The following is a 21,218-nucleotide window of genomic DNA, read 5'->3' on the forward strand; positions in this document are numbered from 1 at the left end:
AAGAACCTGCCACGCACCTGAAATAGGATGAGGCCTTGGAATATAATATTACATATAATAATCCTCTCTTGCTCCCATTCCCGTCGTTACTCCTCAGAGCGCATGGCCTAGCAAAGCAAAAGTGCCCCAAAAAATCCAACGGCATGAAATCCTTTTTACATCAACTGCAACAGTAGTTGTGCTATTAATAAGTGGTGTATGCCTGGACTGAAAAGCCCAGATTAAAGAGTCTGCTTCTTTTTTTTTTTTTTCTGTTCAAGTCTTTCATACCGGCAGACGAAGAAAAGAAAAAAAAAAAACCTGATGCTCCCAGCAGCCTCTGCAACATGACAGAGCTGCTCCACTGCTACATCACATCTGTAAAGAAATCCTCCTGTTCTCCATGAGTGGGCTTGAGCGTGTGTACACAAGTGCCGCACAGCAGTAACAGGTAATGTTTCACAACCAACGGAGTTTTGACAAAGCAAATAAACTGAGGAACAACACAGTGTGACATTATGGAGATGCCATAAGAGCACAAACATGAGGTAGAACTGCATGAATAAATCAGCGAATGGCAGTGTAATGAAGCAATTTTTTACCACCTTAAGTGCCCTGTCAGAAACCCGCCCACAGGCATTAATCACCTGGAGTGAGTCATCTGTATTTCCCATAATTCCTTTGCCTGCACATCACGTAGATTTACCTGATGACTCAAAAGTATCAGATTCAGGTAACGCAGCCCAAACACCATCCAGCTTTAATAGCCAATGACAGTAAATGTAAGGAGTACAAAGCATATTTATGGGATTTCAGGCATTCTTTTTTTTTTTTTTTTTTTTTTACTATAATTTTTTAAGATTTTTAAGATTCGTTTCTCTCCTAGATTTCTCTCCACAGTTCTCTCCACAGTTAGAGTTTTGCTCTCTCTTGTTTTCTCATATAACTGTCCAGCTGCTCCTCTGGCCTCAAGACTCTTTATTGCAAATGTTCAATGAAGTCACAAGTACACCGTTACAGTACTTCTGCTTTAATTAGTCACATTACTGCCAGTGTGGAAAGAAATTTCCGATCGACCGATCGACATAACTGAGTGAAATTACATTTTGTGAACAACAATTAGTATTTGTAAGCCAAATCATTGTGACCTAGCAGCCAAATATTAGCTGCTAGGTCGCAACCATCAGGAAGACTGCCATCGCAAAACCTATTATACAGCTGACAGCTGGCACATTAGCTTCGGTTTGATTGTGGCCATATGGCCAGTGGAGAGGAGCTGCCATGACCTGAAACACCCCTGGTAGGATTCAAATTACAGAGTGTTCTTCAGAAAGCCAACACCCACAAAAAACATGATATTCCTGTAGTGACCGTTACTGCCTGCCAAGCAGCTGATTACAGTTTATCACACTGACATTAAGATGCACGAAGAACCTATAAAATGTGGTTGAGGTGGAGCCAAAAGCCAGACTTCAGTGCGCATCAGGACCAAACACCAAAGTTCAACTGTTATAATAGTTAGGCAATGGGGCCATTTATATTACTTTTTAAATTTTTTTGACAGAACATTACAGGCAACAGTAAAGAAACAAGCTGTCATAGAAAAATGCTTTGCAGTGATGTTATCAAGTCTAAACAACTGTCGTTATAACATGACAGCTTCACCATCTGCATCTCTCTAACAAAGAGCAAACCTTTTCTCCACTGGCACGTCAAACTCGCGCAACAATACCATATCAATGCACTTTGTTCTCACAATCAGAATTGCTATCTAATGTCTTCCTGCATAGATCTCATACGCCTACAGCTATAATAGGATTATTGATGGGAGAGGGAAGAGCTGCTTTCTCAAGGGAGCTTAGATAAGATGCAGCTGATGGACACATGGGCAGTGGGAGGGATTGTCCTGACAGCTGGGAAACATTCACTGCGACTGCAAAGGCATTGAGGTTTGTCGGCGTCAACCAACAATAAATGACCTTGTAGATGTTCATAGTCTTCATCAAAGACGGCTCCGCCTAACAGTTTTAATTCTGCACATTTTGGATGAGAGTCAGGTGAGCGACACTCTCGGTGGGGTAAGACAGATGCATGAATAACCACAGTGATGCCAATCAGAGCACGTTGTAACCGGTCAAAGAACCAGCTTCTCAGATTCACACACTGGTCAGCCGCGATATTGAAAACAACTGTTCGATAAGCGGAGCTCTTTCTTGTGCCACAACAACAGCTCCGATACACTGGGCCATTTACAGGGAACTCTGGGCGTGTCCTGTGGTGTCTGGCGCTGGATTGTTGGCAGAAGATCTTCAAGGTTTTGTGTGTGCTATGGGGTTGGGTCGGCACGGATTAGACTTGTTTGCCTTATGTTTTTCATGCCATTCCTGGGCTTTTTGTTCTTTTCTTTGCGGTGTGGGGAGGATGCCTTCACCTGCTATGTTGGGCTGCTGCTGTCAGACATGGTTTTGCTTGGTCTTGTTCAGCTTCCTCATGTGTCATCAGTCGGAAAACATTGGACTGAACTAAGTTTAGGATCATTGTTCACCGGCTGTCGATGGTTCTAATATCGTGGTTGGCGCAATGTAGGGAGAGACGCACAAAAAGAGGGGTTTTGTACTTGTTTTCGGAAATCTGGACACGGATACATACTGAAAAAAATGCTTCACGCGGCTGAAAAACACTTCATAAGCTCGCTCCCTAACCACATTTCACAAATCACTGCTCACGCCTCTACAAGGGGCATGTCTGACCCTTACCTCTTCTGTTAATATGATACTTTTCCAACATTATGCTCTTTGGAAATGAATGCAAACCTTGGCCAGGCTTGAACAGAATAAGAATAATTTTCTATGCACTCTAAATTCATCTAATTCCTGCTTGGGGCTACGAGGGTGAGAGCAGTGAATGTGGGCCATTGTACTATGAAATGAAAGAAATATGAAAATAAAAAAATAAAAAATGGGGGTCTCCCTTGGAAAGACTGTGAGTAAATCTTTATTAAAAAAGCAAAACTATTCAAGGGACTAAATGAGGCAAATGAAAGGATTTTAAGCTCACATCACTTTCATTCTGAGGTACCAGCATACAAACTCTGTATATAGCCTATAATAGAGCAAAACACGACTAAGAGGCATAAGAGTCACATTTCTCTGTCATACCTGCTGTGACAAAAACCCAGGAAGGCCTGATTAAAGCTGCACAGTCTGCCTCCAGTCATTTAAACCAACAGGCTTCTACTTTATGCTGCCTAGCCTAAAGGCAAAATGTCAGCTTGCCCTCTCTGAAGAAACTGCTCTTGTCAATAAATAAAAAAAATAGGATGTTGAATCGCAAAAAGGCAGAGGAATGAAAGAAAAAACATGCAGATTATCAAAATGATCACAAATATTCCTTCACAGTCAATCACATCCATTGAAAAGGCACTAACTGTACGCACCTTTGACAATAAGGTTCAGGAGCTTTGGCCGTAGGTTGTGCTCGCTCTGTATTGAGCACGTATACTGGCCGTCGTCGGTTATATCCACTTTCTGTATCTGAAGGCTGTATTCATGTTTGTCTCCGACACCGGACACTATGGACACTCGGGGGTCCCCAGACCACTTGTCGTCCCCTGCGAATATGATGCTTGAGCGGTTCAGCCAGGCTCCTTTAGAGATCCCATCCAACAGGTAGCACCTACGTAAAAACCAAGAGACACTCGGTTAGATCAGAAAGTGAGTCATTAATACAGAGATTTTATTTGGTTCAAGACAGGAATAGCTTAACTCTTTACGCCTCTTAGTTTGTGCATCCTTGATTCCTTTCCTTGCCTCCACTCTTTCCCTCCAAGTCCTTTCCTGCCTATGTGAAATTCTCGCTCTGGACCCATCATCCTTCCAGATCACTTTGAATGTTTACTTTTAATTCAGTTCGCAGCTAAACGCATTGTAGCCAGAATGAACCGATGCGACACATCGTTCATTTGACACGCAGGTGACATAGCTGCTCACGCTTCACACAAAATATCTGGAGCTAGTTTCCAGCTTACGGCGAAACGATGAGCGACTGAGGACATGGCCGTGGGTAGGTTTATAAAAAGCCATGCGGTTGCCCTGTGGCAGTGGCATCAGCTGCAGCACAACAGGCTTCAGCAGAGAAGACTCTGATTCCAGCTCTGGGGAACAACGATGCCTCATGCTGTCCTGATTCAGCACCACTGCTTCTTTTAAAAGTCACCGTTTGTATGTTTCAGCTGTGTGTCACCTCTTTATTAAATCATGAGCTACACCTGTGCACCGCTTAGCTCAAATCGGAAACTTTCACTCGCCTTCAGATGCGCTTCAGAAAGCCGAGACATTTTCTTAAACCTACAAAGGTGAACTTCTGGGACACGGGCTGGATTCTACTCCATTCATTATTGCAGCAGTGTCTAGCTGGCGGTTATACTGAAGTGAACTGGTGTCACAGCGATATTGGAAGTTATATAACAAAAAAGGTGTGAGTTCCAAATATGAACAGTCTCCAGCCTATAACTACTATTGCTGTAAAGGGGGGGAACTCGAAAAGAATATCACTTGCTACCCTCTGACTAATAAAAGGACATTGTAAAAGGTACGATCACTGTCAGAGCCCCATAAAACTTGACCCTTTAGTTTGAATTAAATATGAAGATCTTTGTCATTAATGTATAAAATCTGTCGCAAGGGGTAAGACCCACAGTGAATGCAGACAAACTGGAATCAAAGGAACTCCGCACTGACGAAATGATGCATAACAAGCTGTGTTAAGAGTAATAAATGATGCAGACTTCTACTCTTCTAACTCAGTGTGATTCTAATGGAGCGAATGTTGTCATTCGTAAATATCTAAGTGCTTGAATCCCATCTTTATATCTTGTTACTGGAGTGTCCTTGTGAGAGAGAAGGGTGTTAATCCAAGTTCATCCTCTCAAAGGGCCCACAGAATAAGTCAGGATGATCTTATGCTCACTTCTCCCACTGGAATAAACACGACTGAGAACCTTTTAAAGGAGAGGATTAGTGCCGGGAACCATGTGCCAGGTGATTACTTAAGTGGATGATCATATTCATATCAAAAATGAGAAAATGAAATTTGGTATATTCGCCTTGACCAGTCCAAGCACACCGTGCTGGGTGACTGATACCACCTCCACTTATTTCTGGAGTCGCAGCAAACAGACGCAAGTCAGACGAGTGTCAGTGAGTCCAACAACTGACTGAGGCTTAGTGTTTAGTGTGGTCAAAAGGCAGTGGCATGCAGTTTCCTCAACATATGAGCATCGTCTGGACCAAAGAAATCCCATCACATTCTGTGACAAATTCTGTAATAATGAGGAGGAAAAGAGGCAATCAAGTTTGGCTCCTTAGCTCTTGTCAACATGCCACGAAGACTGTCAGCACCGGTAGCAAAGCCACCAAGGAAATCAGTTTGGCACCAACCACAAAGCTCTTTAACTCCTGTGCCAAGAAAGTGTCTGCCGGGGAGGCGGATAGAGGACAATGGCCTACCGGGTTGGCCTTCCAGTTGAGAAAATGCCTTCCTCAAAGTATTGTGACAATTGAGTAGGAAACAACAGACGATATACAGCTATATGTACAGCTACCAAGAAGGGAAGTTGAGGCATCATTTAGAGCATATTTGTATCAATCTCACAGTTAGCCCATTGACTATCTTGGCTTTGATGCCTCTAGCCTTGAGGTAATATTTTTTGAAAGGCTTTAAGGAAAGCTTCACTCCTTTCATTTTGTTCTTTTCTTTTTCTTGTGAAAAAGTGGAATGATGATGATTATTTGGTAGATATATTTTGCCTTCAAGTATAATTATTTCTCTTGATTCACTGTGACCTGGGTAAATTAGTTTTAAAACGGCATAAAAAGCAACAATTATATAAAATGGATATGTGTTTTCTTATTCCGCTGTCGTGATAAGGGTGGCAAAGCTGGCTACCTATCCCGATGATCACAAGGCTCCAGTGACTAATAATCCAACACACCTGTTAGCAGCCCAAAGCCCCACTGATGAGAATAACTTGTCAACAAATTGCAGGGCTTTCATCATTATATCACTGTCAAACAAACCATGAGAAATATATTCTCCAATTCTCCGGTGTGGTGGCTATTCATTTCGCTGCTGTTGTTTTGTTGTTTTTTTTTCTCAGTTTTTTTAATATTGTTCTTTCAGAAAGGGGGAGAAAGAAAAGTCAGTCCATGTAGGCTGTTAAAACACCAGAACGGGAACAGAAACTGTGGTCATCTTGAATGCATGTCATTTACGATGCACTTAAATGGTTTTTATGGTTTGGAAATGACCAAGATGTCTCAAAACACTCTGATAGAATAGCCCATTTTCTGGGAAAAAGCCCCCCACCCCTTTGTCTTTACTCCATCTAAATAGTTGGAACTCCCCCCCAAATTCCAAAGAAGGTTTGGGCGTAAATAAAAACAGAATGCAAAGTAATGCCAGCAACATGTCTCAACAAAGGTTGGACGTGGGCAAGAAAAGGCTGGAGGAGTAAGTGTTGGTAAAGGGGAAACAGTTGAAAATAATCAGATTAACTGGCAGGTTCAGCAGTCTACAAAACAATGCAGCTACAAATTAATGAGCAGTTTCAGGATAACGTTCTTCGATGTGAAACTACAAAGACAGAGTATTCCATAATTTACAGAGCATGATGTCATCAAAAGACTCTGAGAATCCGGATGTCACAGTGTATGTTTTAATTATTGCTATGTTTCAGGTTCTGTCACATTTTATGTTTGATCTTCATGTTTTCAGGTTCTTTATGTTCCAGGCCATGTTTTTTCCCTCAGTCACTTAGTCTCCCTCAAATCACTTGTTTCTGTTCCCAGCTGCACATCATCACCAATCACCTCCGCATTTAGTTTCCAGGTTCAGTCACAGCCTTTTCAGAATCCTCACTTTCCCTTCCACACTCACGCTCAGAGCTAAGTCTGGTTATGTCCCATAGTCTTGTTTTCTCTCACAGTACCATAGTCTTGTTAAGTTTGCCATAGTTAAGTGTTTTGGATATCCGGCCCTGCTGAACCCTCTGTTTTTGCCTTGCTCCTTGTTTGTAGAAATAAGCTTTTGTTTAATTTTTAAGACTGCATCTGGGCCCTACCTCTCTGCACCATACTCGACACCGGAGACATTTCTATGTGCAAGGAACTCCACAAAAAAATCAGAACGGAATATTCGTGATCTTTGGTTCCCTCGGCAGCACCGCATTAAAAAAGAGGGCATGATTCTGTCCAGGAAATCATGGGCTCAGAAACACTTCCAGAAATCATAGTGTGTGGAAAAACAGTTCACTGTGCCATCCACAAATGTGGGTTAAAGCTGTCGCACAAAGAAGAAGCCGTATGTAAACACAGTCGAGGAACACTGCCATCTTTTCTGGGTCGAAGTTAACTCAAATGAGCCTGAGGCAAAGTGGAAAACCGTTGTGTGGACAACAATCGAATGGAATTCTAAAAAATCGTCTCGGAAACATTGTTTGCTCAGTTGAAAATGCTGCATCTGTGGCAGTGGGGGGTTAATTAGTACCTATAGAGCTGGCAGCTTGCACATCTGGATCAGCACCATCAGTGCTGAAAGGTATGTACAGAGAGCCACATATGCTCCCCTCCAGACATCTTTCTCAGGGAAGGTGTTGCAAATTTCAGCAAGACGATGCTAAACCTGCATCAGTCACAATGACCTGGCTTTGTGTAGAAAAGTCTGAGTTTGGACGAGCATGCAGAAACAAAGAAAACCCAGGAGTGTTTAGCATCTAGAATTTTGAATTTGACAAGAATTGGACAACAGTCCTCTCTCAAAGGGTTCGACAACTCCCTACAGTCTCAGTGGTCAAAAGTACTTTTCCAAGTATAGATTAAGTTAGTGATTAATAAAAGCCGTGCACCCAGAAGTCTGTCTGGAGGACAGTTGTGGCTGCCCAGGTTTCTACTTGAATATTTTTGCTCCACTTGATGAATCAATCCTTTAGTGTTATCTCACTGTTTTTTTTTTTCTTTCGTGCCCTTTTTTCAACCTGGGGTTTTTGTATTTCCCCTCTAGAGATTAACATTGTTATCTCGCGGTCTTTATAATCTCTCACCGACCAGTCCCGGAACAGCACGTCAAAAGACATCGTTTTACATAAGCACACTGTCTTGAGTGCTGTTTACAGTGGCTGCCATCTTCAACAGGAGCTGCACTGAAACTCATCACACGTCGAGCAGTCGAGACATCCAGGTGTGACACAGTTAGGCTGCTGCTGGGCCAAGCCTTTGAGGCAGCTTGTGATATCAAAAAATTGGACTGTGGAGTGCAGACTGAAAAGATCAGTGGTGAAAACCAGTCCATAAAGATGGCATACATGTATAGAGTAGTCTAAAAGATCTATGTATGTCAACTCCTTCTTTAGGAGTCTCACTGAATACACACTGCCCAATTATTTATTTACCCAATTAGATTGATGCTTTTTTTATCCCCATTTCCAGCTCCAGACGACAGAGGAATCATTCTCAGTCTGTGCCTTTTTATTTCCAAATCTAATTTGTATTAAATTTCAGTGAAAAATGAAGCGATCATAAACAATATGAATAAAAAGGAACGTGATACGCTGGTACTGAAGCACATCACATGAATGGAGAATGATGACAAGCGATTAACTATATAGTGGATGCCATAATTGGTACTGAGACATTCTTCTGACCCAGATTCCTATTTGCTTTATAAAATAACTTTCCACATTCTTCAAGAGTAAACTTTCTTCTTGGCATCAAATCCGCAGATCCCATCTTATAAACATATTCTTCATGTTTCACAGTCTGGTAGTTTGCAGTCATCAGTTTTTTACTTGACATTTGGCAGAGGAAAATAAAAACTTTCTGGATGGGTCTTTCTCTATTGTAAGACTTCTTGTTATGGATGGGTCTTTCTCTATTGTAAGACTTCTTGTTATGTTCAACGTAAAAACTAGAACAAACAGACAGGCAGACATTAAGATAGCCATGTTGACACTGTTGGCTCGCCTTACACAACATTTTTCCTACCTAAAATCAAAGGGGAACCAGCACAACATCATACCCTGTCTGTTTTAGAAATGCAGGGATCAGATATGACATCTCTTTTTATTTGGCCCATTTTGGAAGTGTCAATTTTTATTTTTTTAATATAAGTTGTGGGAGAGGATGAGCCTAATTTAACAAAGACTTTTTTATAAGACGCGTTCCTCTTCTCCCTGTTCTGATTCACGGTTGCAGGTTGACGGTGAAAAGGACTCGGTATGCTTCACCTCCAGCAACACAAAATATGGCAAAGTGGCACCTTCCTGCAGAGTTGAACGCAGCATTAACGGACACTGACAACCATTCCTGCTGTACACCGTACAGTAAACAGATTTTATGAGCTATGGCATAGACTGACCCTGAGATAATGAAGACAAATCATCAGATCTGGAAATTTGTGTGGAGGGCTTGATAAGAAAGAGTGATCTTTCAAAACAAAATAAGTCAGTAAAGGTTAAACCTTAGCTACTGAGTTAAAATTTGGACCTTTCCGTTGCTGTATTTTACATATCTTAAGAATTCAAGTATTTGAACAGTTGCAATTGGAAGAGAAATACTATTAAACTCATAAATACAGGGATGCGTTCGATTTCCCCGCAGTACACTTTACCACCTCGAAAGCTCACAAAGTGAGAATGAAAATGCATTTCACAGACACTGATAAAGCACAGCTGAAACAAGACGAGGAGTGATGACCGCATGGCTTTTTCTACTGCGACATCTGCAAATCTTTTGTCAGTTCCAGAAAACCAAGAGTGATGGAAATAAGGCACGGTGTTCGGATGGAACTATAGGAAAACTAAAAAAAATTGCTTGTAAACTGATTGTATATGTACCGGGCGATTAATACGTACAAGGATTGAGCAGAGGGGCATGTTTGGTGGATTTGGTGATATGGAAGTAAAGACATGAGCAGTGCAAGAGACACCAGGACGGAATAAGTGTCACATTTAAGGCCATCTGTATGCATAATGTGAGCAGGCTTTGTGGGCAGACAACGTTTGCAGAACGCTGGCATTTTATTTTAGAAACATTCCCATGATGTATACTTAGCAATTAACCTTTAGGAAACCGTGTGAAAAGGCTGCACCTGAGTTCTCTGAATGTGAAGACTTTTTTTATGTTGCAGACTTATTGAGCAGCAATTGAAAAATGAACAGGGTTAAATGATCCATTTACAAAATGAGTGAATAAATCAGTTAATTTATATATTGGTATGTGTTTGTGTATGTGTGTGATCTAAAGGCTGTTTAAACACAAATATCTTGAAGAAACAAATCAAACTTAATTTCATCCGCTAGACAATTACTCGCTTCCAATAATGGTAGATACAAACAAAACAATTAAGGTGAGAAATGTGGAGATGGTACAAAGTTAGAATGGAAGTGGGCTTTTCCCAATCAAAGTGTTTTCCAGTCTATGGGCATTCTTCAGGCATGTGAAGAATGCCAAATGTGAATTACGCTAATTAAACTGAAAGCTTGCTGATGCTTTTAGCATGGCTGTCGCTAATGCTGACACTCCCAGCGCTGAAAGTTTTTAAAACGTGTCAATTTCAATTAATCTGGTGACTTTTAAAGCAAACCTTGGTTACTTCATGGAGTGCTGATGTGTGTGTGTGTGCTGTGTGTGTGTGCTGTGTGTGTGTGTGCTGTGTGTGTATGCCTTGCGGTCAAGTGAGTGAAGTAATAGGCAGGCTGCGGCTTGCAGCTGTAGTGCCACAGGGACGGAGGAGAAAGTGGAGCAACAGAGGCTCTCTGCCACTTCTAACTTTCACTCTGAGTGATAATCTTTCCACAGAAAAATAGCTGAAATCCCAGCACAGACCAAATGAACAGTGGTTTTGTCAAAAGATGGTGTACTTGAAAAATGTAGGATCCTTCAGCAGAGCAGAGGACCCTACTACAGAACTGGTAAGATATGAGAATAAGAGCAGCTTTATTGGGAATTCGGCTAACGGGGCGCGGAAGAGACACTGCCGCTGCCAACAAGCTCTGTACCTATAAAGCAAAAAAGAATTTGTTATCACGCATATACAATGATACAACATGTACAATGATTCATCATGAGTACGAGTCTGCCTCAACCACCCCCAAAAAATGAAAAATGCATTCATTTAGCTGAATGATTTTGCTTAAAACGCAAACAAAAATGATGTTATGACTCTACTTTTATAACAATATACGTTATGGGAACCTAAACCTGCAGCTCATGACAGCCACTGACAACTAGAGGTCCGAAACAAGTTCAGTCAAAACCAGGGGAATTGGCAGCTGGGTCTGTGTTGGAATATGTAGCAGTTGAACTCCAAAGCAACTGCCTGAGTTCTTCACCAGAGACGGACAGTGACGATACATTTATGTGTAAATATCTTAAAAAACGCTGGTGTCTTCCATTCCAAATGAAAGAGAATTTGGGTAATCAGATGTCATGTTTGTCATGTGGAAAACAGGCAAAAAAGCATAGAAAAATCGTTATCACAACACCGGTGTTTGTGTGTACAGGGCCTGAGTGCGGCACTGCAAAAGCAAAGCTCGCTTAACTTAAAACGGTAATTTATCGTAATAATACAACGCAGCATTTTGTGCCCCAGTGACAGTGAAGCATAATGTCACTGAAAAATAGCTTTGGTATGTGCGTCCGTGTTGATAAGCTAGTTAGCCAACAATCCTTGACATTTCCTGTGCTTTCCCTTCGAGCCAACAGCGTTTGTTTGGAACGTTTGTTGTGCTTCAAAATCAGTTTAGACATTTCAGAGTTAGCAGAGGGGAAGAAAGCTCCACTCATCCAAAAAAGAAGCAAACAGGGAGGTGTCAGGCTGTGCAAAGTCTACTGACTGTGGAGTTTAAATTTTTCTAAATTCCAACTGGTTAGGAGAGGCAGTGAACCTAAAAGTGAGATGTTTCCATTACCTATACTAGATGTGTGTGTATACATACACACACACAGGACATGTGTGGGACCCTTAATGAGAACATTTACAACCGGTTTGTTTACAACTTTCACCACACTACAAAACCATTTGCTTTTTTTTTTGTTGTTGTTGGTGTTGGGTATTTAAGAGGTTGGATGTTGGCTTGTTGCTGAGGATGCAGGAGAATGAGGACATATAGTGTAGTGTTGTGAAACCGAGGTACAGAACACCAGGCTCTTAATCCGTAATATAATCCTGTCGACTGTGACCAACGGTGGGACACATCTGAGGCTTTTCCAGCTATAATCCACACAGAGCCAATGATGAAACCAACATCGAACATAGCAGACACACAAAGGGGTGTAAAAACTGCCTCATGGCCATTAAAAAAAAATCCAAAATGTCACTTAACTGAGGAGATGGCGAAGTGTATTATTTATTTTTTATCCTCCAGTGTTATTTTTGACTGAAAAGGGATTTTGGCTGTGGAAGCAGCAATGAACTGGTTGGGTTTCTCAGCAGGTATAAAATCAAATCAATGCCCGCCTCTATTGTTACATAGAAGTTATTGTTACGAGTCGGGTCACCTTCAGTCGCCAGTGCATACAGTCTGTCGTGAACCGCGTTCAGATACCGGACAAATGGGTTTTGTCTTGACCACCTGACGACAAAGAAGTTATTTTGTGAATGAAAGGGAAAGGCTGTGGCTGCTTTTTTTCAGTCGCTTCCACCCCACCCAGGTGGAGGATTTCACAAGCTGTTCGTGTCAATTTTAGCAACAGGCAACTCCAGTTCCTCCGCTAGAACTAAGTCGAGCACAGAAAATCATTCCAAGCACTACATGAGTAATCTCTGGATTAATTCACGTTATTCATCCGTGTTTTTTTTTTTTATTTAGACACTGACTGATCGGGTACGACTTTGAGAAAGTAAAACTGAAAGGGGGACTCGCCAGTCCGCTGTTGAATAAAATCTGAAACAGCACAGAGTTGCAGAGGCATGATAGGTGTGCATTTTCCACCCAAGACCTTTTTTTTTTTTACTAATGTGTGAATAAGTGTGTAATAAAGTCACATTAAATTTGTGTCCACTGCACACACCCTTAAATGTCACATTAAAAAAAAAAAAAAAAAAAAAAAAAAGCTTGAGTGGACAAAAAATTATTTGGTCTACTGCACCTCTGTGTTAATAAAACAGCACATTGTCTGGTCATCTGTTTCCTAAATTAACTGCAATTATTCAATATCACTGACAGAAAGCACCTCTGTGTAGGTGCAAGTGAAACATGAAGTCAGTGCTGAATCACGGCACTTTCAAACAGACCCCCCCCCTGCTGTTCAGCGTTCAGGGCTATTAACCATAGTTTACTCCAGACCCCTTTTTTCTCCTCACATTCAAGCATTACAAGAGGATCCAAAGGACAGGAGTGCACCGCCTGACCAAATACACCGATAAACAGTTCTCATTTGTACTTGGAGTCATAATTGCTCACAGTGAGCATTTAGGAAATGAAGGCGCTCTGTGCCTCTTTCATGAAATTGAAAACGAAGCATCCTGCCAGCTGAAGGCCAACTTTAAATCACTTCACTTAGGTTTGTTTAAACAATGAGATCCACTGTGTACCCAGTGTCTGTGCAGATGAAGAGGGGGCGTCGATGGCCTTCAACCACGTTTGCCCAGGTCACCGTCCCTCATTAATAATGTCACAGAATTTCATTTTGTTCGTCAACGGTTGACTGATTTGTTCAGTGTGAACAAAGACTGTCAGATACGTTTACTCACGTTCGCAGAAAAAGTCATTTGCATCCAGTTGCATGTCCTTTTAAGATTTATCTGCGCTGGCGTCGACACCATCTATGAAAGCAGTTTGCAGGAGAGGCAGAACACAGAATTTTTTCTTTCTTTTCTTTTTGACGCTGCGGAATGTGTCAAAATCGAATGAGGGCTCCGTTTGATATTGCATGAATACTTTAGTTTGAAAAACAGCCTTAGGCACTCTTATTTAAAGGGTCGTGTATCAGCTCTATGCATCTCTAACCTCGGAACAAACTACCATACAGTCTGCAGTAAAACCCACTGTCTTATTCCTTTCAGTCTTTTTTTTTGTGGCCACCAACAACGTACAGCATTCCACATCAAATTACCCTGCACATCAAAGCTGCTGGTATGACGCTGGACACTTTCAGCCTCCAGTGACTGCATCACTGAGGACTGACACGTACTTTCCAAGAAAGTTATCAACACCGCCTCACGAAGAGGCAGTTTGGTCCTCCTTAAAACAGTAGGAGGCATTCACAGCTGCAAGCTTTTTCACTCTTATTAATGCACCAATTGTGAGCTTATAATGACTGACTGGAATTTGACATTCACCATGAATAAGTGCCTGTGTCTCTCGTATGGAAATAAAGGATACAGGATTATATGCAATAGCTGGGGCAAAAAAAATAAGAGAATGCAAATATGATGGATAACTGCATTTGTGCCTCTGCCAGAGATCAAACTGAGACAATCAGTGGGTGGCTGACAGACCCCAGACAAGCACATTGGAGTTCTGGCTTCTGTAATGTTACCCGGGCCCTGGGAGCCTTTTAAACATGCTTGATTTCATTTCATAAATGGCATTATAAGTGTAGAGAAAAAACCCTTCACCAGATCACTTACCACCAGGATCGCTTATCCATGCCAGAGACCACTCATTCTTTTGATACTGATAAAAAGGCTCATCGTGTTGTTTTTACACTTAAGCTGAATCATATTATCAAAAGCAAGTCGCCCACCACAGTGCGGGCAGCCTCACCAGGTTTGGTTGAACGAACGTGGCGCCTCGCTGTCCTAATTTTGCTCTGATTGTGTCCCAAAAGTTCTCACCCTACTGCACCTATGGCACTTTAAAGCAAAAAGACGAGTTGGGTAATAAGTATTTAAAGGCAAGAGTTTAAACAATCGAGTGTAAACAGTCACAAACTTCTCTGGAATCAGGAGAAATACTTAAATATTGCTTAAATATTGTCACTATTATGCTTTTGCATATCAGGTGGAAGATAATAACTGATTGTTAAACAATGAAATATCATAAAGGTTGTTCTTTTCTTGACTTTGCTAACTTTACTTTTAAGTATGGGAGAGATGGTGTACCCTCACGCCACAAGGCTGGGAAAACTAAAAATCTACTTGAGTTAACATATCTTTAAAGCATGGTGATGCATTTCCACCAACAGATGGTGCGTGTGAATTAAACACTGTGTCAGAGACTCCCAAACAACAAAAGAACACAATCATTCCAATAAAAAAAAGAGGAAGGGATGCTCAAACCACGTGGAGTTAAAGAACTGAGGAAACTTTTAAAGTTTATCTGATAGAACGGCAACCTCAGGTACGTATAAAACAGAGCTGACCTGTGTCAAACCGTCACACGCAGCATCGTCATTGCTCCACCTCCCCAAACAGAAAGCTTCATTATTTACATTCATCTGTGCTGATAAAGGCTTATTGCTGGTCTCGTCTTGAATTCTGCCTCTCGTTAAACTGGTCAGCAGGCGCTGACAGTCACTTCACTCTGTTGCACTCCAGCCTAACCACCAGTGCTGCTCACATTAACTGATAAATGACCACTTTGCAGGTGTTGCCTTGATCAGACAACGCTTAAGTTTACTTAGTTATTGAGAGGAAAGACATGAGTGACTTATTTTTGTTCCAGTACTTTGGGGAATTTCATACGCCTTACTGGTTCTGGTGACATATGTGAGCACAAAACAATTTTTCAGCATCTGCTTTCCCAAATCGAGCCACCACTTCAGAAGTAGAGTATTTGCTCTGTGTACTTCTGTCACTGTCTCTGGGCTGGCAGGGAGTACCCCGAACAGCTCAGCAGGGACATCTGCCTCCAAAAGCCATCTGTGCTCAGGTCCTCCTAATCCCCTCTCTCTCTGTCATCCTCCCTCTCTCTCCTTTCTCAGTTGTCGCTCTCTAACTTGTATGTTTATTACTTCAAACAAACACATGCTTACTACACTTGCTACATGCGGCGCGACGCGCAATGTTTAGAGGGACGAAAGGGGCGCCATAGAAACAATGTTGCTCCCTTTGAAAGACTGAGCTGTTTGATGACTCTCACCGAGGTCTCGTTTCAAAATCAGGGGCGCGGTTAGTGATGACCGGTGTTGAATATGAAAGTTTGGGGCGAGCCGAATAAAACCGAATTTTCAGAGTTTCCACAAAGAGCAAAGACATATCGGAGGAGAAAAAGGTGCAGACACAGAACAGGCCCAGCTCGGTTGGAGTAAATTCTGGTAGCAAGCATCTTTCATACGCATGGCTTCCCCAACAGGGCAGTGATTCTGAACGCACCTAAAATCCACATCGAACTACCTCAAAAGGTGCATAGCAAAGTCTTTTTCCACGGCTCCCGCGGTCTTCCTACCCCAAACATGATTTAAAACCTGTGGCTCGTCCTCAGAAGAGCAGCCCATGCAAGATGCTGTGCAAATCTCACAGAAAAGAAGCCTTTTTCCAAGTAAAACTCTCCAAATGGGAGCCGAGCGTTTACAAGCTGCGATACTCTCAGATGTGCTGTTAGCACGTACAGATCGTACCATGGTAACAGGGTGACGATTCACATCTAGACATGACGGTGGGACCTCATTGCACAAGCTGTTCAATCTGCGTGGCTCTAAGAGTGGCCAGTATTATCAATGATAGCACATGTTCATGGCAAAAACGGAAATAAAAGACTTCTATGCCAGAGCAAGACCAAGAAAGTTGTCTGAATACAACAAATACCTTTTAAAGGAACTGTTATTACTGTCAGTATACCTATTGTCTAAATGGAGCATCCGACTTTTCTACCTCTGTTGTGCTTTCAAGTGTGTATTTGTGTGCAAGCTTGAATTCCTTTCACCTATATGTGCCTCGTTGGGTATTCTGCTGCCGTTTATCCACACAGCTCACCACCCAAGTGACAGGTCGGGCTCTGCAGTATATGCCAGAGAGACTGGAGGAAGTGGAGTCAGAGGTATAGGTCAAGGCTGGATGTGGAGTCTAAAGCCTCACACTGCCTGTAAACCTGCAATCACTGGGCTTTACAGATGAGTTTACGGTGCTCAGCAACAGAGCTCCGAAACAGGGTTAAACCAGGCAAACCTCAAACAAGTATGGCGGTTTATCTTTGTTTTTTTGAGATTATATTTAGTCTGTCCACACGATTCTTTCTCCACAAAGTGCCAGCAGACACATTTGTTTTATCCCCCACTCTATCCACAGACTGTTGTTCATCCGTTGTGTGGATCATATTCTTCTGCTTGTGGCAACAAAATTCCACTCGACGCTGCCGTCGCTTTGGATCTGGCAACGTAAACACGTTTAAATGACAAAGGGGACACTCTAAAATGTGTTTTATAGAGACGCATCAGCAGAAATCTTGATCTGATTTCAAATTTCAAACACTTGTATTCTGTTAGCTATATCTTGTGATTCAAAATAACCTGCTGAGCGGTATGTAACTGTGCTGGATGTCAACCAAGTTATGCACATTTCATTACATTAGAAGACTTGAAGAATGTCTCATAGAAAATGCTTTTTTTTTAAACATCGTGTTATATATCACTTGCTATACGTAAAGTTTTAATTTTTCCATCCGCTACAAGTCATTTGACGGTAGCATCACTTAAATTCAAAATGACTTCAGATTTAGTCTGGAAACGTAATGCTGAATCTCGGAAGGCTTCCCCCCGTAACGGTGGGCAATTTTTTGTCCAATTAAGATTGTCGTGTGCTCAAAACAGAGCTGAGCCTCATCCACTGCCTGTGTCACAGGACCCTGATGTTATTTGTCCAACTGTTTGGCGACCATTCAACCTTAACTCTGATGGAGTAACTTGTCAGCCAGAAGCAGAACTTCATGGACCATGCAGAGATGAAGTGACTGCAGAAGAAGGGAGGGGTCGAGCTCAGGTTCATGGCAAACATTTAGCAGGTTGACAAAACCCTAAATCTTCCCACCAGATTAGAATACGTAACGGCACGTGCTTTAAGACTGAAAGATGACAAACAGTTTCAAATTTTTCTCTGCATTCAATTCTGGATCTTCGAGTTATTTTTGCTCGAAAGGTTTCCACTCTCTATTCTAAAAAAGTAAAAACCACAAATGTGTTACAGGTGCCAAAGCATCTCGAATGTTTTGCTTGAAAACAGCATTTATAATCACAGTCAGTCATCTCCTTGTGACATAGGTCACATTCACTGAATGTTCAGAGGTGAAAGATGCTGCCCATCGGGTCTAATATAAGGCGGTGTCGGGTGTTCAATGACTGCTTGTGAAATGAAAAATGCTGCGCTCTGAATTCGCTTTATTTCCTTTTTTTGCTTTTTTCGCTTATAAACGGAGACAATAACGAGCCGGTGTTTCTTTTTGCTTTCCTAGAGGACTTTATCCACCTTTCTTTCTTTCTTTTTTTTTGAATGCTCTGTCCGTGGCACACATGGACAATCCTTCACTGTCAGAGGACATTGGAACTCCTGCACAGTCAGATAGGTGCGACCGCATTTATCATCCTGACAAAGGGAAATAAGCAATTGCCACATCACTTAACTGGTTTCAGTCATCTGCAAATATTGGAATAAATGCATCGAGCAAAGGAGAGTTCCCTCTGGGTATGGTCATATTTTACATGCCCTATTTGTGCTCGCCAGCTTGCTTTAGGGACAGTTCTTTTTCCGTCTGGCTCACAGTGTTACACACAAACATTCAGTACAAACACAGTGTCCTCTCCTTGTTAAGAGAGAGTGTGAGGGAACTGGGTTGAACATCATGATGTGTTCCAACGTTCTGCTGTTACAGATACACATTAAGGAATACGTAATCTGAGAGCCCCGCTGATACTGGATTTATGGTGCGTAGAAGGACACTTTGAAGCCTTTGGTTTATGTCTGTTAAATGTCATGGTAGAATTTGGCATGTAAAAGCTGAAAGTGTTTAATTTGTGTACGTACGTGCACGTTAGCCTGTTTGTAGGGCAGGAGGCAGCAGTAGATTGGATGAATACAGAAATTCAGTGAATGCTCCTCTGCTTAAAATGCAGAGCCTGTGCGCTGGCAGAGACCAAAAAGTCCTTAGTTAAGCTAATCGCCAGTCCATTTGGCAAGGATTATGTTCAGCTCAGGTTTTGTCCCACGAACAGGGTCTCTGATTCATAACGGTGATCTGAGTGAGTAATTTTATTGATAGAGCAAATACTCCAGCCTGCAATTACCTTAATCACGGCGAGGTCTCCAAAGGACGACAGTGAGAGTAAAATACTATTACTTTAATTAAAGACATCAATATGCCTGTATAGAGGTTGCAGCTGGGTTAACATGAGGACACAATGAAAGGAATGAGTCAGACAAGAGTCAGTAAACCAGGAGTCTGAACACGCGTTCCTGATGGCAACGAACGGGGGGGGGGCACAACATGGTGTGGAGAGGCACTCGTATACCTCACTCCACCTGAGCTGAGAGCCTATTGCACTTAACTGACTGAAGTAGTGGTCAGCAAGGTGAAAAACAATCCAATTCCTCCAGGAGAGTCAACACTGGCATACAGTTTTAAGGAGGCAGTCAAACAATCCACCTCTGGGTGGTGCGTGTAACGTAAGCTAGACCAAACAATTTAAGTTAAATGATAGACATGGGACATTTTTTTAAGTTCTCTGCCTCCTCGCTGAGTTTCCCTCTCGCTTGCTGTCCAACTATATTAACTTTGAGGAGCAAAGGTAGGCAACCATGTGCTGTGGAGATGAAAAGTTTGCAGGTTTCTTCTTGAACCATTAAATGAAACCGCTGCTGCCTGTCAACAAATGGAGCCAAGCTTCACTTTTGTCCGGCTGTCTTTTTAATGGGCCTGCTCTTGGTAACATTAAAAATCATGATACAAACACATTAAACGCTGAATTTAAGTTGCACCTGGGTGTAATTTGCTAGTTTGGTGACATTACAGACAACAATAACATATAATAAAAGGGAAATTCTCAACTCACCATCGTGTCTAATAGACAACATTTCTTTCTTCGGGAAAAAACAGTCGGTATACCTTAGACCACTATAATTAACCAAAATTATACCAAATACCCAGACTCAGTCTGAACCTCTTAGTTATTCTGTAATCCTATTACAGCAATGAACAAGTTCCACCTCTTGCTTTGGTTCAATAAGCTCTTCTCTGTCTTTTTCCTTCCTTTTCCCTACATGAACAGGCATAGCTAAAGTCTGATAGGATAAGTGAGCTGGTCCTTGCTGTAAAGATGCACGAAACTTGACAAAAATAATTGGCTAGCAACGGCTGGGAGCCATTAGTCAGATGTTTTGTTAACGGAGAAAGTAACTGCTGTAAAGCAGAAATTAAACTTGACGTAAGCCGTGCTGATAGTGTTCACTGACAGTTAGAAAAAAGATGATTGCAAAAGGGAAAGCAAATTAAATCATCTCATTTTGCATGTGGGCTTTACCCAAAACAGTTGGCAATAACCGAATTATCTTGTCAGAGCAAATAAGGGTCGTGTTGTCTCGTCTGGAGGTTTTTGTTGTGGAAAGAAAGCCAAGCATTTCCTGGTAAGAAGGGATTAAGTTTTCCATTAGTGACGGTAACCTTTCCAACTTATTGAAAGACAAACAAAACAAAAATCCAAGTGCGGTCGGAAAACAATCTGGTTCTATTCAATAACCTCCCAGTCAATTGTTATATTCCTCCCTACGAATCTTCTTAACGCAAAACCTATTAAAAAATTCTGGAGAAAATTTAGCGCATCCGATCAATTGGATTCAGTCACTGAGACGCAAGCAGAGGCAAAGTCACAACTCAAAGAGCAGAAACAAACTGGGACAATTAAAAATGAATAATAAACATATTAACCACTGATATGTTTATTATTCATGATCTCAATCATTTTCTAAAGCCAGTTTAACAGGAATTAGATCATGATTTGGCCCCGTTTTTCCTCCACTCGTGTGCCAACGGTGAAGGAGACGACAGAAGAAGAATTCACGTCCAAAGAGAACAAGTTCATTAAGCCTGTGTAAGTGCTGCAAGCATCCGGGACTTTACAGGCTTGGCAACCAGAATAATAATGGCAAAACTGTAACACCCAACAGAGAATCCATCTCATCCCTTCCTTGGACATTATTATGCCCCAGCAACTCTGCCTGCTCATTACCCACACTGCACACATTCATATGAGCCAATCGCAAATGAGCATCAACACTAATACAATACTGTACTTTCAGAGGTTTGAGGGGGATGG

The 21,218-nt window shown here is 41.8% G+C and overlaps 1 protein-coding gene across 2 annotated transcripts in view; it reads right to left on the reverse strand.

Moving 5' to 3' along the window:
• Positions 1-21,218, reverse strand: part of negr1 (neuronal growth regulator 1) — a 138,670-nt gene that overhangs the window by 97,031 nt on the left and 20,421 nt on the right. For both annotated transcript variants that reach the window (XM_072389391.1, XM_072389392.1), the window contains exon 2: positions 3,416-3,654. In XM_072389391.1, the coding sequence (XP_072245492.1) occupies positions 3,416-3,654 (239 nt within the window). The remainder of the gene's footprint in view (positions 1-3,415; positions 3,655-21,218) is intronic.

This window comes from Leuresthes tenuis, unplaced genomic scaffold, assembly GCF_036924035.1.
Source record: "Leuresthes tenuis unplaced genomic scaffold, fLeuTen1.0.hap1 SCAF_7, whole genome shotgun sequence".
NCBI classification, from domain to species: domain Eukaryota; kingdom Metazoa; phylum Chordata; class Actinopteri; order Atheriniformes; family Atherinopsidae; genus Leuresthes; species Leuresthes tenuis.